Source organism: Cherax quadricarinatus, chromosome 51, assembly GCF_038502225.1.
Source record: "Cherax quadricarinatus isolate ZL_2023a chromosome 51, ASM3850222v1, whole genome shotgun sequence".
Taxonomy (NCBI): domain Eukaryota; kingdom Metazoa; phylum Arthropoda; class Malacostraca; order Decapoda; family Parastacidae; genus Cherax; species Cherax quadricarinatus.
In genome coordinates, this window is record NC_091342.1 from 21,597,563 (window position 1) to 21,615,350 (window position 17,788).

At 41.7% G+C, this 17,788-nt stretch overlaps 1 protein-coding gene across 4 annotated transcripts in view; it reads left to right on the plus strand.

Moving 5' to 3' along the window:
* The window catches only part of LOC128694634 (rho guanine nucleotide exchange factor 11), a 542,499-nt gene that overhangs the window by 516,183 nt on the left and 8,528 nt on the right, over positions 1 to 17,788 (plus strand). For all 4 annotated transcript variants that reach the window (XM_070095945.1, XM_070095944.1, XM_070095946.1 and 1 more), the window contains one exon: positions 17,434 to 17,722. In XM_070095945.1, the coding sequence (XP_069952046.1) occupies positions 17,434 to 17,722 (289 nt within the window). The remainder of the gene's footprint in view (positions 1 to 17,433; positions 17,723 to 17,788) is intronic.

Genomic DNA, 17,788 nt, shown 5'->3' on the forward strand with positions numbered 1-17,788 from the left:
CGGGGTGACCCTTGCTATTTTGAGTACTGTAGGGAAGGTGGAGGATTCAATGGATTTGTTAAAGAGTGTTGCAATGATTGGTGATAGCACTTGTGACACTTTTTTGTATATAAAGGGTGGTAAGGTATTTAAATCTCCTGCCTTGTTTTTTAGTGTGTTGATAATAAGGGAGACTTCGTATGGGTTAGTCGGAGCTAGGAACAGTGTGTTCGGGTAGTTGCCGGTGAGGTAGTCATTTGGTGGGGTATCTGAGCTTGGGATTTTATTGGCAAGGTTTTGTCCTATAGTGGAGAAGAAGCCATTGAGTCTATTTGTTGTTTCTGTTGGTGGGAGTTGGGGTTCATCTGATTTTGCTAATTTTATTTCGCTATTTCGTGATAACTTTTTTGTTCCTAGAATTTCTGATAGGGTTTTCCAGGTCTTTTTTATATCACCTCGTAAGTTGGATAATCTGTTCTCATAATACAATTTTTTTGCCCTTCTTATCAGGCTGGTTAGGATTGACGAGTAACGTTTTGTTTGGTCTCTGGTTATGTGACCCATTCTGTACTGTTTTTCATATTGGTGTTTTGTATTTATGGATTTGAGAATGCTGGGTGTTAACCAGGGACTGTTCAGTCTCTTAGCTGTCATCTGTTTAGTTTTTTTAGGGCAGTGCTTGTTATAGAGGTATTGGGTCTTTTTTAGAAAATTATTAATACATTCGTCAATATCTGTATAGATTTCTAGCTCAGTGTGCCAGTCAATGTTTGCTACTGCTGTTGTGAAGTTATTAATGGCTGCCTCATTGTGAAGTCTGAAGGTGACTTTAGTAGTGTCTTGGGGTAATTTACCAAGAGTTGTTATGAGAAAAGTAGGGTAGTGGTCTGTGGTATTATCTGTAATTATGCCTGATTTTAAAGGGGATATGGTGTTGGTCCAGATGTGGTCAAGTAGGGAAACACTAGTCTCTGTAACTCTTGTAGGTTTTGTTACTGTTGGTAGCAACATACAGTTACTCATTGTGTTTGTGAATTCAGTAACGTGTGGGTCCTGGTCTTGCAGGATCTCTTATATGCTGGTTGTAGTCTCCTCAAGAACATTGCCTCAACTGAGATCATTCATACTTAGACTGACTTGAGTCTGAAACATGTTCATACAGCATAACAACATTGATGAAATAAAATTGGGTGATCAGTTGAAATCACTGGCCCACAGATGGCTCCAATTTCATCTTTTTTCCTGTTAGTATGTTTTATAATAAAGTTTTTCAAATGAGCTAAAATAAGTAATTGATCTTAGCATGTAAATAAATGTAGGAACTCTTAACCTAACCCTAAAAAAAACCCTTGTGTAAATAAGAGAGTGCGTGTGAGAGTGCGTGTGAGAGTGAGTGTGAGAGTGAGTGTGAGAGTGAGTGTGAGAGTGAGAGTGAGTGTGAGAGTGAGTGTGAGAGTGAGTGTGAGAGTGAGTGTGAGAGTGAGTGTGAGAGTGAGTGTGAGAGTGAGTGTGAGAGTGAGTGTGAGAGTGAGTGTGAGTGTGAGAGTGAGTGTGAGAGTGAGTGTGAGAGTGAGTGTGAGAGTGAGAGTGAGTGAGAGTGAGCAAGTGTGAGAGTGAGTGTGAGTGTGAGAGTGAGAGTGTGTGAGAGTGAGTGTGTGAGAGTGAGTGTGTGAGAGTGAGTGAGAGTGAGTGTGAGAGTGAGTGTGAGAGTGAGTGTGAGAGTGAGTGTGAGAGTGAGTGTGAGAGTGAGTGTGAGAGTGAGTGTGAGAGTGAGAGTGAGTGTGAGAGTGTGAGTGTGAGAGTGAATGTGAGAGTGAGTGTGAGAGTGTGAGTGAGTGTGAGAGTGAGAGAGTGAGAGTGAGTGTGAGAGTGAGTGTGAGAGTGAGAGTGTGAGAGTGAGTGTGAGAGTGTGTGTGTGTGTGTGAGAGAGTGAGTGTGAGTGTGTGAGAGTGAGTGTGAGTGTGTGAGTGTGTGAGTGAGTGTGTGAGAGTGAGAGTGTGAGTGAGAGTGTGAGAGTGAGAGTGTGAGAGTGAGAGTGAGTGTGAGAGTGTGTGAGTGCATGAGTGAGTGCAAGAGTGAGTGCAAGAGTGAGTGCGAGAGTGAGTTCGAGAGTGAGTGCGAGTGTGTGTGAGTACTCACCTAGTTGAGGTTGCAGGGGTCGAGTCCAAGCTCCTGGCCCCGCCTCTTCACTGGTCGCTACTAGGTCACTCTCCCTGAACCATGAGCTTTATCGTACCTCTGCTTAAAGCTATGTATGGATCCTGACTCCACTACATCGCTTCCCAAACTATTCCACTTCCTGACTACTCTGTGGCTGAAGAAATGCTTCCTAACATCCCTTTGATTCATCTGTGTCTTCAACTTCCAACTGTGTCCCCTTGTTACTGTGTCCAGTCTCTGGAACATCCTGTCTTTGTCCACCTTGTCAATTCCTCTCAGTATTTTGTAAGTCGTTATCATGTCCCCCCATCTCTCCTGTCCTCCAGTGTCGTCAGGTTGATTTCCCTTAACCTCTCCTCATAGGACATATCTCTTAGCTCTGGGACTAGTCTTGTTGCAAACCTTTGCACTTTCTCTAGTTTCTTTACATGCTTGGCTAGGTGTGGGTTCCAAACTGGTGCCGCATACTCCAATATGGGCCTAACGTACACGGTGTACAGGGTCCTGAACGATTCCTTATTAAGATGTCGGAATGCTGTTCTGAGGTTTGCCAGGCGCCCATATGCTGCAGCAGTTATTTGGTTGATGTGCGCTTCAGGAAATGTGCCTGGTGTTATACTCACCCCAAGATCTTTTTCCTTGAGTGATGTTTGTAGTCTCTGACCCCCTAGACTGTACTCCATCTGCAGTCTTCTTTGCCCTTCCCCAATCCTCATGACTTTGCACTTGGTGGGATTGAACTCCAGGAGCCAGTTGCTGGACCAGGTCTGCAGCCTGTCCAGATCCCTTTGTATTTCTGCCTGGTCTTCGATCGAATGAACTCTTCTCGTCAACTTCACGTCATCTGCAAACAGTGACACCTCGGAGATTATTCCTTCCGTCATGTCGTTCACAAATACCAGAAACAGCACTGGTCCTAGGACTGACCCCTGTGGGACCCCGCTGGTCACAGGTGCCCACTCTGACACCTCTCCTCGTACCATTACTCGCTGCTGTCTTCCTGACAAGTATTCCCTGATCCATTGCAGTGCCTTCCCTGTTATTCTTGCTTGGTCCTCCAGTTTTTGCACTAATCTGAGTGTGCGTGTGCGTGCGTGTGTGTGTGTGTGTGTGTGTGTGTGTGTGTGTGTGTGTGTGTGTGTGTGTGTGTGTGTGTGTGTGTGTGTGTGTGTATGTATGTGTACTCACCTATTTGTGGTTGCAGGGGTCGAGTCACAGCTCCTGGCCCCGCCTCTTCGCTGATTGCTATTAGGTCCTCTCTCTCCCTGTCCCATGAGCTCTATCATACCTCGCCTTAAAACTATGTATTGTCCCTGCCTCCACCACATCACTTTCTAGGCTATTCCATGGCCTGACTACTCTATGACTAAAGAAATACTTCCTAACATCCCTTTGATTCATCTGAGTCTTCAACTTCCAATTGTGACCTCTTGTGTCTGTGTCCCATCTCTGGAACATCCCGTCTTTGTCCACCTCGTCTATTCCACGCAGTATTTTATATGTCGTTATCATGTCTCCCCTGACCCTCCTGGCCTCCAGTGTCGTCAGGCCGATTTCCCTCAACCTTTCTTCATAGGACAATCCCCGTAGCTCTGGGACTAGTCTTGTTGCAAACCTTTGCACTTTCTCTAATTTCTTGACGTGCTTGACTAGGTGTGGATTCCAAACTGGTGCTGCATACTCCAGTATGGGCCTGACGTAGATGGTATACAGAGTCTTAAACGAATCCTTACTGAGGTATCGGAACGCTATCCATAGGTTTGCCAGGTGCCCGTATGCTGCACCAGTTATCTGATTGATGTGCGCCTCAGGAGATATGTTCAGTGTTATACTCACCCACAGATCTTTTTCCTTGAGTGAGATTTGCAGTCTTTGGCCATCTAAACTATATTGTGTCTGCGGTCTTCTTTGCCCTTCCCCAATCTTCATGACTTTGCATTTGGCAGGGTTAAATTCAAGGAGCCAGTTGCTGGACCAGGCTTGTAGCCTGTCCAGGTCTCTTTGTAGTCCTGCCTGATCCTCGTCCGATTTGATTCTTCTCATTAACTTCACATCATCTGCAAACAAGGACACTTCTGAGTCTATCCCTTCCGTTATGTCGTTCACGTATACCAAGAACAGCACAGGTCCTAGGACTGACCCCTGTGGAACCCCGCTTGTCACAGGCGCCCACTCTGACACCTCGTCGCGTACCATGACTCGTTGTTGCCTCCCTGTCAGATATTCTCTGATCCATTGCAGTGCCTTTCCTGTTATGTGTGCCTGGTCCTCTAGCTTTTGCAGTAACCTCTTGTGAGGAACTTGTGTCGAAGGCCTTCTTGCAGTCCAAAAATACGCAGTCGATCCACCCCTCTCTCTCTTGTCTTACTTCTGTCACCTTGTCATAAAACTCTAGTAGGTTTGTGACACAGGATTTTCCTTCCCTGAAACCGTGCTGGTTGTCAATTATAAACTTGTTTCTTTCCAGGTGCCCCACCACTCTCCTCCTGATGATCTTCTCCATGACCTTGCATACTATACACGTTAGTGATACAGGTCTGTAGTTTAGTGCCTCATGTCTGTCTCCCTTTTTAAAAATTGGGACTACATTTGCCATTTTCCATACCTCAGGGAGTTGCCCAGTTTCAAATGATGTGTTGAAGATCTTTGTTAATGGCTCACACAATATCTCTGCTCCCTCTTTAAGGACCCATGGAGAGATGTTGTCTGGTCCCACCGCCTTTGAGGTGTCAAGTTCGCATAGCAGCTTCTTCACCTCCTCCTTGGTTATATGTACCTCATCCAGCACTTGCTGGTGTGCCCCCCTGTTCTGATTTCTTGGAGTCCTACTGGTTTCCACTGTAAATACCTCTTTAAATCTTGTGTTGAGCTCCTGACATACCTCTCGGTCGTTTCTTGTGAATTCCCCATCACCCTTCCTCAGTCTGATTACCTGGTCCTTGACTGTTGTTTTCCTCCTGATGTGGCTGTACAACAGCTTCGGGTCAGTCTTTACTTTTGATGCTATGTCATTTTCATATTGTCTCTGAGCCTCCCTTCTTATCTGTGCATATTCGTTTCTGGCTCTTCGGCTGATTTCTTTATTTTCCTGAGTTCTCTGTCTTCTGTACCTTTTCCATTCTCTAGTACACCTAGTTTTTGCCTCCCTACACCTTTGGGTGAACCAAGGACTCGTTCTGTTCTTCCCATTATTTCTGTTTCCCTTGGGAACAAACCTCTCCTCTGCCTCCTTGCATTTTGTTGCTACATAGTCCATCATTTCTTGTACTGGTTTTCCTGTCAGTTCCCTCTCCCACTGAATGTCTTGAAGGAAGTTCCTCATGCCTGAGTAGTTCCCCCTTTTGTAGTTTGGTTTTTCCCAGCCTATTCCTGCTACTCTCTCCACTTGGAGCTCAACTATATAGTTGAAGCACAGAACCACATGATCACTAGCTCCCAGGGGCTTTTCATACATGATACCCTCGATGTCCGAACTACTCATGGTGAATACAAGGTCCAACCTTGCTGGTTCATCCTCTCCTTTCTCTCTGGTAGTGTCTCTAACATGTTGATGCATGAGGTTCTCCAGTACCACATCCATCATCTTGGCTCTCCATGTTTCGGGACCCCCATGGGGCTCCAGGTTTTCCCAGTCAATCTCCTTGTGATTGAAATCACCCATAACTAGTAACTTTGCTCCCCCCATGTGTGCTCTCCTGGCCACCTCGGCTAGTGTGTCGATCATTGCTCTGTTGCTCTCATCGTATTCTTCTCTTGGCCTCCTGCAGTTCTGTGGTGGGTTGTGCATTACTGCAATTATCACCTTATGTCCCTCAGACTGGATTGTTCCTACTAAGTAGTTCCTTTTGCCCATGCCATCCATTCCTTCCATTTTCTCAAAACCCCACTGGTTTTTAATGAGCAGTGCAACTCCTCCTCCCCCTCTCCTCCCTCTGTCTTTCCTGAGGATTTGATATCCGGATGGAAAGATTGAATCTGTTATTATTCTGGTGAGTTTTGTTTCTGTGAGTGCTATTATGTCTGGGGATGTCTCTTTGATTCTTTCGTGCCACTCCTCATACTTGTTTGTTATTCCATCTGCATTTGTATACCACACCTTCAACTTCTTTTCTAAGACTGTGGTCTGGGAAGTATATTGGGGTTGGGGAAGTGGGAGACCTGGTAAGGAACTATGGGTTGTTGCTGTGGGGGTGAAGTTTGTAATGTAGTGGGTGGGGGCATTGGATGTGGCATGGGTGTTTTGATTTAGAGTGTTTGGTTGCACTGGGGTTGACCTGGTTGGGAGGCTTCTATAGGAAGTTGTGAGGGAGGCTGTATTTGATCTTCTTCCTGGGTCTGGGATCTCCTGTCTGTCTTCTCCATCCCCTCTCTTTCCTCCTTTCGCCTTTGTACCATCTCTCTCAGTGTGTGTGTGTGTGTGTGTGTGTGTGTGTTAACCCCTTGACTGTTGCAACCCCCAATCCTGAGGTGTCTCCTGGTGTCGCAATTCCCCCCCCCTCCCCCCCCCCCAAAAAAAAAAAAAATCTTATGAAATGATAGAATCTTTTCCCGATTGTAATGACACCAAAAGAACGAAATTTGATGGAAAACTGACAGACTTACATTCTCGCGAAGTTAGCGACTTTGGCGATATTTACGAATCGGCAATTTCGCCCACTTTGAGTCCTATTTTCGGCTAATTCCATTGTTCCAGTCAACCAAACTCGGCTATTTCTTTAGAACTCCATTTTTCTATCGATCGAGTACAAGAAACTGCCCATTTACCGATTTCAACTACCCAATAACGTGGTCACAAATTTGCAATTTGGCCAATTTCACGAAAATTATAAAATATGACATTTTCAAAATAGGGTCCAGAATGAAAAATGCAGACATTCCTGGCTCTAAAATAACATTTTCTTTGTTCATCAGTCATGTCTCCAGGCCCCTCTGATATTACTCTTGCTTTCTATTTTGATTTTTTATTCAAACAAAAAAAAATAGAAGATTTACTGTTATGCAGACTACTGCAAAATTGTAATAATTGTATAAATAATGTCAATCCATTCATGACTGCATATTAGAATGGCTACTTGGACATTTATTGGAAAATGACATCATTTGTTTACTTTTGAACATGAGCAAAAATCAAACATTCCCCCTACTTTGAGCTTCATTTCAAGGTTCTTTTCCTAGTAAAACCAATCAAAATCACCTCTATTTCTATAATGTTTTCCATTTTATCAAAAGAGACCAAGAAAACGAGAATACAACCATAAATACTATACGAAAATAGACCACAAAGTCGGCATTTTAATTAAAAAAAGCGGTCGGATGTATTTTTCTCTCATTATGCACTGTGTGCTGCAGGATTTTTTTTATATGGTGCACACTGACCACACAGACCCATTCTCTCACATGTGGGCCTACCAGCTTTCTCCTGCTTGATTTGAAGCCGCTAGAATTTATGAGTATATATGTCAAAAACGGTGGCTCGTAAGACGTATATATACGACCAGAACAGTCGAAGGGTTAATGAACTAATGTATCTCTTCTTCTGTTGCCCATAGAGGGCACATTTGTTATTTTCCCTCTGATTCTTCATATTTTTGCATGCCTTTGTTGTTTTTATTTCTTTTGTATCTTTTCAGTTCTGATACCATGTATATTTCACTTTTGATCTGACAAACATTGTGAACTGTTTGGCTTGTTTCTTTCTTTATGCAATCCAAAACTGAATATGAGCATTAGTTTTTCTTAGAGTGCCCCCCAAAATCTGTTTCGTTGAAACACCAACAATGGTATCAACAGATGTTGTAATACTGTATTTAAAATATATTAATAAAGACAGTTTAAAAACATAATTCAAAAACATGAAAAAAAGTTTTTAATCCAAAGAACATGATAAAAATAAGTTTTTAAAAGATAGTAAAACTTGAGAAATTATAATGTTTATCTTACCTCACATTGTGTTTGATGATGCTTGTTGACTAGGAAGTGTGTAATCTCACTGGGCTGAGGTGAATGGTTGTGGTTCTTGTGTTGATGTGGGTACAAGGTTCAGTAGGATTATTGTACTGGAGTCCTCAAGAATTCTGTAAAGCTGCATTGCTCTTTTATTTCCAGCAGTACCTTATACAGGTGATGATAAAACATCATCACCTGCTCCAGACCCCACTTCACAGCAATGCTTCTAGACTTGTCAGGGTCTTTTTCAGTGAAAGTAGTTTGCCAAGTTAACAAGAGTATGGAATTCTCTTGCCATTTAACTGTTTTTCTTGAAATTGTTCTTTGCCATCCTATTCTTTTATCTGCCTCTCTCTCAACTAGGAGTTGAGGTCTTCCATCGAGATGCTTTTCCTATAGTTCATTAACATCTTCACGTAAATCTTGAAAGCCTTCAAATGTCAGTTCTTGCCAGAGTTGCAATTTCCTCAGTCTGACTACTTACTGAAGAAAAGCCAGAGAAATTACTCGCTGCACAATGGCATAATTTTTCCCAGCCTGCATATGTAAGTGCATCTACTATGTTAGAGTTATACTCTGGAACTCCAGTGTCAGAGATGTCATCCATTACAGCATTGAGTTTTTCTGCTACCCTGTGGGGCCCTGTGAGCAGCAGATGACATTTTTTTGGGATGATCTTCAGTTGTTGCCTGATGTGGGCCTCTGTTATTAAGAAACTCAGAGTAGATGCTCTGTGGGCCCTGGATATTCTTAAGGTGCTCTCTTGTCATACTCCAAGCTAGAGTATGGCTGCCAGATCTACTATTTGGCCAGTTCTTTTTTGCTGTACTTGCTGAACCTTGTTCATCATCCAGTAACCCAGTTTTGCATGGGTACATTCCCTTCCCCAGAAAAAAAAAAAAACACATTCACCAACATTCATTTAATCACTGTCTTTCCAGAAGTGTGCTAACATCACAGTTCAGATGACCCTCTAAACTGCAGCCTGTGTTTCCACCTCCATGACTCAAGTCCTGCTAACCAGTTTATTTGAATCCCTTCACAATGTTACCTTGCTTACATTCTGACAGCATGTAATGCTGTTGTAGTGTGAGCAGTTTTCTCCTCTCAGATCTAAGTCACTCACAGGCACTTTGAATGTTCAAGTCCCTAGCACTCAATACCTTTACTCCCTCTGTCCAACCATTCCTGGGATGACCTTTGTCCCTCCTTCCTTCCACCTCAGGTTTATATACCCTCTTAGTCATACTATTCGGCTCCATCTCTAAATGCCCAAGCCATTAAAGAGAAGTTATGAGATGCCACTCTAACACAATTGGATAGAGGGAAATGCTGATGAATGGCTTGGAGTACATACAGCATCCCTTCTGACTAAAATTGTTGGCAAAACCCAGTTTCATCAAAACTTTTTGTTTTTAGGTTAGTAATGTATGGTGGTGCAGACTGCCACAGCCACCATTACAGATATAGTAGAGCAGAGTCTGCTTCTGGGGACAGTGTTGGTCCAATTCTAGAAATAGCTGGTGATAGTGATTCTAGTCTGGTTGCTGACAATGGTAGTGCAGTTCTAGAAACTGCACAAATTGACAAATCAAACCTTACAACTTCTAGCCAGCTGAAAGCAAAGCTGTACAAATTTTATGCTTGGAGCATCTGTGGGCATGGAATATCTAGAAAAGCAAATGGGATGTGCAACTTTGAGCACCCAAAAAAATGCCATATATCTGTCCATGAAAAACAATGTTACAACACAAACTTCCTTGCCTACGATTTGGAAGGGACCAGGAGGTACAGACCCAATAAACCTAACTATAGTTACAACCCTTCCACCATAAATGATTTTTTAGTATCAGGAAATGGAAATAATGGATAGATATGACAGAAATATTCTGCCACCTTGGAGCCTTGTTGGACTAGAGGCACAGCCAGTGGCCCCCACTCCAGAGCCACAAATACTGATGCTAACAAAAAAAAAATCCCCCAACAAACGAGCAGTATGACTTCGTTTGTGTTTGTGAATATAAAGGGCTTTAATCCATCCACCAACAAAATATCTTTCATCAGTGAACTCCTTGTGGACCCAAATGTGATATTTGTGGCCTTCACAGAACCCACACAAAAGACCACTTTGATACTGAAACATGGATAACAAGGTACAACTTACTTTCATGCAGTTGAAAGAACAGGCAACAAAGGGGATTGGCCTGTACGTCACGAAGTCACTCATTTGTACACAGTTACGTAACACCACAAATTATGTAGTTGAAGTTTTAACAGTAAAGAATGAGAACCAAAACCCAGTTATTAAATCTTCCACCCCAAAATTCTTGCTACTTGAAGACATACACATACAAAATGGTAGAATGTAACAGTGTTATAGCAGAGATAATCCCCGGAGGCAGCTCAAATGAAAAATCATACACGAGGCACTGAATCTCTGCAATCATTTCACCCTAGGCCAACAGATAGTGGAACCAACAAGACTGGAAAACACATTTGACCTTATGTTCACGAATAATGATGACCTGGTATGAAATTTAACAATATCAAAAACAATTATTTCAGATCACAACTTAATTGAAGTCCAGACTTGTATGCACAGGGGTCCTGACCAGCAAAGTGCATACAGTTACAAGGGTGCCTTCACCAAATTTAACTTCAACTGTAATCAGTAAATTATGACATAGATGAAACATGCTGGGGAAAATATCTTAAATAACATGGAACCAAACCAGTGTCTTGAAAAGATTGACTCTGGCAGTTGAGTATGTTCAAGGCATATTCCCCAAACGAAATAGAAGCTAAGTAAACTGGAAAGAGAGAGATGCTTTCTCTACAGGCAAAGTCGAAGAACCACTGGGCTTCTGAAATGTGGAAGGAAACACTGACTAGGTAAGTAGAAAATACTGAACTTAGGTTAAATGATTTGTACAGGATCCAAGAGAGACAAGAACTAAAAGTAATTAATGAAAGTGAAGGAAATCCAAAATATTTCTTTTCATGTGCCAAAAAAGGCAAAAACTACATCCAGTATCAGGCTTTTGCTCAAACTAGATGGGACTTACACAGGTGACAGCAAAGAAAATGAGAGATATTGAGCCATTAATCAGACTGAAGATTGACAATCAAAATTAATTTTTCATGAATGAGCCTCAAAACCCTGTCACTGTATACCAGATTTCTGACATAACTCAAATTCCACTGCACTTTGAAAAAGCCCCAGGCCCCAGGCCCAGGCTCATGGAACTCTGATCATCAAGAACTGCAAGAAACCCCTCTTGCATGCCTTAAGTATGGTATGGAGAGGGAGCCTGGACACGGGTATCATTCCAAAGTCTAAAATCAATGGATACAGCCCCACTCCATAAAGGTGGCAGCAAAACAATAGCAAAGAGACCTGAAAAGCATGATCACCAACCACCTGGTTCCCTACAGTTGCACAACCCAGGGCAGCATAGGTTTAGAGCAGGTCATTCTTACCTCTTGCAACTACTGGACCACTTTGACATGGTCTTAGATGCACTGGAGGGCAAACAGAATGAAGATCTAGTAAACAAAGACTTTGCAAAAGCCTTTGACAAGTGCAATCATTGTGTAATAGTGCACAAAATGTGTGCTAAAGGAATCATTGAAAAAATGAGCACATGGATCTTCAACTTTCTAGCCAATTGAACACAATGAGTAATGGAAACAGAGTCAAGTCAAAGACTGCCACAGTGAAAAGCTCCATTTCACAAGATACTGTACTTGCCCCATCCTGTTCCTCATTGTTATACCAGACATAGACAGAGATGTAAAACATAGTACAGTGTCTTTTGCAAATGATACTAGAATCTGCATGAGTGTTTTCCAGTGAGGACATGATAAATCTGCAAGTGAGATATAAATGAAGTTTCCCAATGGCCACAGAAAACAGTATGATGATCAATGAAGGCAAATTTCATTTACACTGTAATGGAAAGTTTGAAGAAATAATAGCTAGAACAGAGTATACTACAAACTTGAACCACACAATAGAGCAAAAAATTAATGTGAATGACTTGGGTTTTTAAATGCTACAGGATCTCACATTCAAGGATCACAACAGTGTTACTATCACATCTGCAAGGAAAATGATAGGATGGATGATGAGAACTTTTAAAACAAGGGATGCCATGCCAATGATCCTTTTTAAGTTACCTGTTCTCTCTAGTTTGGAATATTGTACACTAACAGCCCCATTCAAGGCAGGTGAAATAGTAGATCTAGAGGATGTACAGAGAGACCTTCACTGCATGTACAGGTCTCCCTCAACATTCACAAGGGTTAGGGGATCAAGAACCTCGTGAATGTTGAAAAATCGCGAATCTTTGGTGCCCCAATGTATTGTAGGGAAATATAATAATCCTAGGTAGTAGGTTGGTAGACAGCAACCTCCCAGGGAGGTACTACCGTCCTGCCAAGTGAGTGTAAAACAGAACCCTGTAATTGTAGGATTGCTGGTGTCCTTTTCTCTGTCTCATAAATATGCAAGATTTCAGGTACGTCTTGCTACTTCTACTTACACTTAGGTCACACTGCACACATGTACAAACATTTATATATACACACCCCTCTGGGTTTTCTTCTATTTTCTTTCTAGTTCTTGTTCTTCTTCTTGTTTATTTCCTCTTGTCTCCATGGGGAAGTGGAACAGAATTCTTCCTCTGTAAGCCATGCGTGTTGTAAGAGGCGACTAAAATGCCTGGAGCAAGGGGCTAGTAACCCCTTCTCCTGTATATATTACTAAATGTAAAAGGAGAAACTTTTGTTTTTCCTTTTGGGCTACCCCGCCTCAGTGGGATACGGCTGGTGTGTTGAAAGAAAGAAAGAAGAAATATAATAATAGCATTTACTTAGCCTAACAATATGCTTCCTTAACCTTTTGAACCATGAACAATCATAAAACACATGAAAACATCGTAAAATATTGTACTAGTGCCAGCCCTTTGGTAAATAAGGTGAGAAAGACTATAGAATTCAAGACAGAACTCGTAGCAGAATGCCAACGTGGAGGAGGAAGAGAGAGGGGAGAATGTGCTTTCTTCAGTGATTCTGTAATATGTATGATACTAAAGCAGCATGAATCGATAAAGGCTATTGCGCCAGCCAGTGATAAAGTGTAGTATTAGCAGTGTAGCAAGTAAGCGATTAATTGATAGAAAAAGGACAACACGAACCTAACTCCTCCAATGTTGTTGGAGTTATATAGGGTGACTGACAACACCGCCGTCTCTAGTCTCTACTGCCTCCACCACCACTATGTACGGCTTATGTCTCAGTGGCCCTTATACACCCAACAACACTCGTGACATACTTAATGACGTATTTTCATTCTAGAGTATATGTCGTGTTATTAATGTTATTTATTATATCAGATGAATTGTGATAGAAAAATAAGCTGTAAAGTTGATGTTAGTATCATATTGAAGGACTATCTTGCATATCTTCAGACAAACTCTGTCACTACCAAAATTCCTAACATATGTAATGACATATTTTAAATATGATTGGGCGGCTAGGAATTCGCGAATGTTCAAAGCCCGTGAAAGTGGAAAACGCAAATGTTAAGGGAGACCTGTATCATTTCAGTCTAGCACTTTAATTACTGAGAATATTCGAAGTCCTTTAACCTGCTTTCCCTGGAATGCAGGTGAGAAAGATGCATCATAATCTACATATGGAAAATCCAGGAGGGACTGGTTCCAAATCTGCACACAGAACTCACTCCCTGTGAAAGCAAAAGACTAGGCAAACAGTTCAGCATACAGGAGAACCCTGCTTATGTAGCAGGTTAGGTTCTGGGCTACCGCTGTAAAGTGAAAATCACTGTAAAGTGAATCGTAGCTTTTTTTCACTGTTTTGCCATGCAGTGGCATTATCAATACTGATTCTAGGGCATAATTAGAAGACAGTGGAACTATATACAAAAGATGAGGTAATCAGTCCCTCAACCTTGGAGTTGGTGTGATGAGCACCGTAGTTGTGAAGATTCTGGAGCACAGGCAAGGAGGCTGGTGCTTCACGGTGCTCTTCACACCAACTCCAAGGCTGAGGGACTGATTACCTCATATTCTGAATATAGTTCTACTGCCTTCTAATTATGTGCTAGAATCTGTATTGATAAAGCCACTGGATGGCGAAACGAATACAATAAAAATACCCAGATGTTGCACACGTGTCTCAGTTTTCATCTTGTCTGTATTGTATACCATTCTTGTACACACTATCATGTATTAAGTGAGCAATGGAGCTAGGCCTAAAAATGTATATACAGTATACACATTACTTTAAAATATTTTCATCCTTAGCTTATAGTGAATGGTGAATATATTTATTATAGGAAATCTGAATAAATGAAGAGTGGGTATAATTGAAAACTGCTGCATGAGCAAAATGCTGTAAAGTGAAGTGCTGTAAACTGGGGCCCTCGTGTACCCCCAGTGAATAGCAGGGGTGCTACGAGTTCACCAAGAGAAAATACAATAAGTGTCTGGGGCCCAAAATTGTTCATCAGCCTCCCACCATGCATTATGGTAATTACCAATAGACCCCTGGCTGCCTTCAAGAGGGAACTGGACAGATACCTAGCATTAGTGCCCAGTAAGCCAAGCTGTGGTTCGTACATTGGATTGCATGTGGCTAGCAGTAACAGCCTGGTTGAAAAGTTCTTGATCCACCAGGAGACCTGGTTAAGGTCTGGGCAGCAGGGGCATTGACACTTGGAATGCTCTCCAGATAGGTGGTGTAGCATGAGCTGCAGCTTCCCTCAGCTCTCTTGAATAACTTTTGGTAACCCCTATACTGTATTCTAATCTTCACACTCCAAATCCTGTAATAGTAGATGGTATGGAAATACGAGTAATTGTAATTGATAGAAACACAAGCAGCAGTTGGAAACTTTACTTAGATCAAGTTTCACTTGTGCAGCAGGCTATTTCAAGTCTGATCAGGTTTGAAAAATTCTGCAGTGTAGGCAAAACTGTTTAAATAAGGTTTCCAGTTGCCACTTGTGCATTTTTATCAACTATAGTTTGTTGAAAAATGAAAGAAGACTAAGAATTTTATCCTAAACACCTAGAATCAAAGCAGAGGCAGCTGAAGATGTTAAAGATGATATTCAGTGTGTAGAGCTATGAGATGGGGAAATGCACTCAACCTGTGATGTGGGCAGTTTGCATACTCAGATTGCTAGATAGCATTGTGGATGCGAGTTGATGATCTTGTATACAGGCCCTGGGCAAAGCCATGCATCTTGAGGCAGGAATTTGCTTACCAAAAAGAATCTTAATAATTGCAAACATGCAAGTGCACTCGCAGAAAGTGGGTGTAACACCACAAACAACCATTCATATTAAAGTGTATATATAAACAACCCTGTCACCCTTATGGAGAACTACCAATTTTTTTTTTTTTTTATCACACTGGTCGATTCCCACCAAGGCAGGGTGGCCCGAAAAAGAAAAACTTTCACCATCATTCACTCCATCACTGTCTTGCCAGAAGGGTGCTTTACACTACAGTTTTTAAACTGCAACATTAACACCCCTCCTTCAGAGTGCAGGCACTGTACTTCCCATCTCCAGGACTCAAGTCCGGCCTGCCGGTTTCCCTGAACCCCTTCATAAATGTTACTTTGCTCACACTCCAACAGCACGTCAAGTATTAAAAACCATTTGTCTCCATTCACTCCTATCAAACACGCTCACGCATGCCTGCTGGAAGTCCAAGCCCCTCGCACACAAAACCTAATTTACCCCCTCCCTCCAACCTTTCCTAGGCCGACCCCTACCCCGCCTTCCTTCCACTACAGACTGATACACTCTTGAAGTTATTCTGTTTCGCTCCATTCTCTCCACATGTCCGAACCACCTCAACAACCCTTCCTCAGCCCTCTGGACAACAGTTTTGGTAATCCCGCACCTCCTCCTAACTTCCAAACTACGAATTCTCTGCATTATATTCACACCACACATTGCTCTCAGACATGACATCTCCACTGCCTCCAGCCTTCTCCTCACTGCAACATTCATCACCCATGCTTCACACCCATATAAAAGCGTTGGTAAAACTATACTCTCATACATTCCCCTCTTTGCCTCCAAGGACAAAGTTCTTTGTCTCCACAGACTCCTAAGTGCACCACTCACCCTTTTCCCCTCATCAATTCTATGATCCACCTCATCATTCATAGACCCATCCGCTGACACGTCCACTCCCAAATATCTGAATACATTCACCTCCTCCATACTCTCTCCCTCCAATCTTTCATCACCTAATCTTTTTGTTATCCTCATAACCTTACTCTTTCCTGTATTCACTTTCAATTTTCTTCTTTTGCACACCCTACCAAATGTTAGGGTTTAATTAGCTATTTGGTCTAACTTTGGTGATATGATCATCTGGTAATGTTATTCTCTGTTCATACTGGTATGGGCCAAAATATACCTACACTTAAAATGCAGACATTTTAATATTTTTATAGTTTTTCATGGAACTCTCCACAGAAAATGTATTTTCATATTTCAAAATGATATAATACAGAGTATTCACAAATTTCCCAATTTTGTCTTCCCACATCCCCTCTTTTTCTTTTCCTATGAAGAATTTTTTTTTTTTTTTAACAAACTGGCCATATCCCACTGAGGCAGGGTGACCTAAAAAGAAAAGCGAAAGTTTCTTTTATTTAAATTTAGTAATGTATACAGGAAAAGAGATTACTAGCCCCTTGCTCCCAGAATTTTAGTTGCCTCTAACTACATGTATGGCTTACAGAGGAAGAATTCTCTTCCACTTCCTCATGGATTTTTTCTAAATCTGCTTTCTTTCAACAAACTGGCCATATCCCACTGAGGCAGGGTGACCCAAAAAGAAAAATGGAAGTTTCTCTTTAAATTTAGTAATTTATACAGGAAAAGGGGTTACTAGCCCCTTGCTTCCGGCATTTTAGTCGCCTAGTATGACGCGCATGGCTTACGGAGGAAGAATTCTGTTCCACATTCCCCATGGAGTTTTTTCTAAATACGAGTTTCAACTTGAAATCTTATTTCTTTTCCTGCCCTTTCAGGCTAAGTCAAGTATTTTTCCTTCTTATTTTTAGTATGATGAATTGTATTATTAATTTTGCATTCAGCCATTGTTTTGTTTCCAGAAGTTAACATGTAACCTGTAGCATATATAATATTCAGGAATATGACTCGTGCTTCCAAAAGTCTTTAAACACATTGAAGTATCTTTGTTGATTTATGTATAAAAAGCATTGATAATCACAAGGGTCTTCAAATTAAAAAATCTGTTTTACTTTTATTTTACCTGTCCTTCCTTATGCAGAATCTGGTGTCTGAGAGAGATGATGAGCGAGAACGTATGCGTAAGGAACTAGTAGCATCAAGGGAAAGGCTACACCATCTTCATATGAAGCAAAATTCTGTATCAAACCAAACCATGTCAGATAATACCCAAAGTCAAATTGCTACTGGCATTTCATCAATAGTATCAGCAGGTATAACCCTTCCCCCAACCACCTCACCACACACCTCCAGACCAAGTTCTTTTGTGTCAGTTACATCCTCTACAGCAGATCATTCTGACACACCAGATCATCATGATACAGATGAAGGTAATAAAAACAACATTGCACTTTCTGTAAAAGCTTCTTCAGTTTGTGTTACATTTAATTATTTAA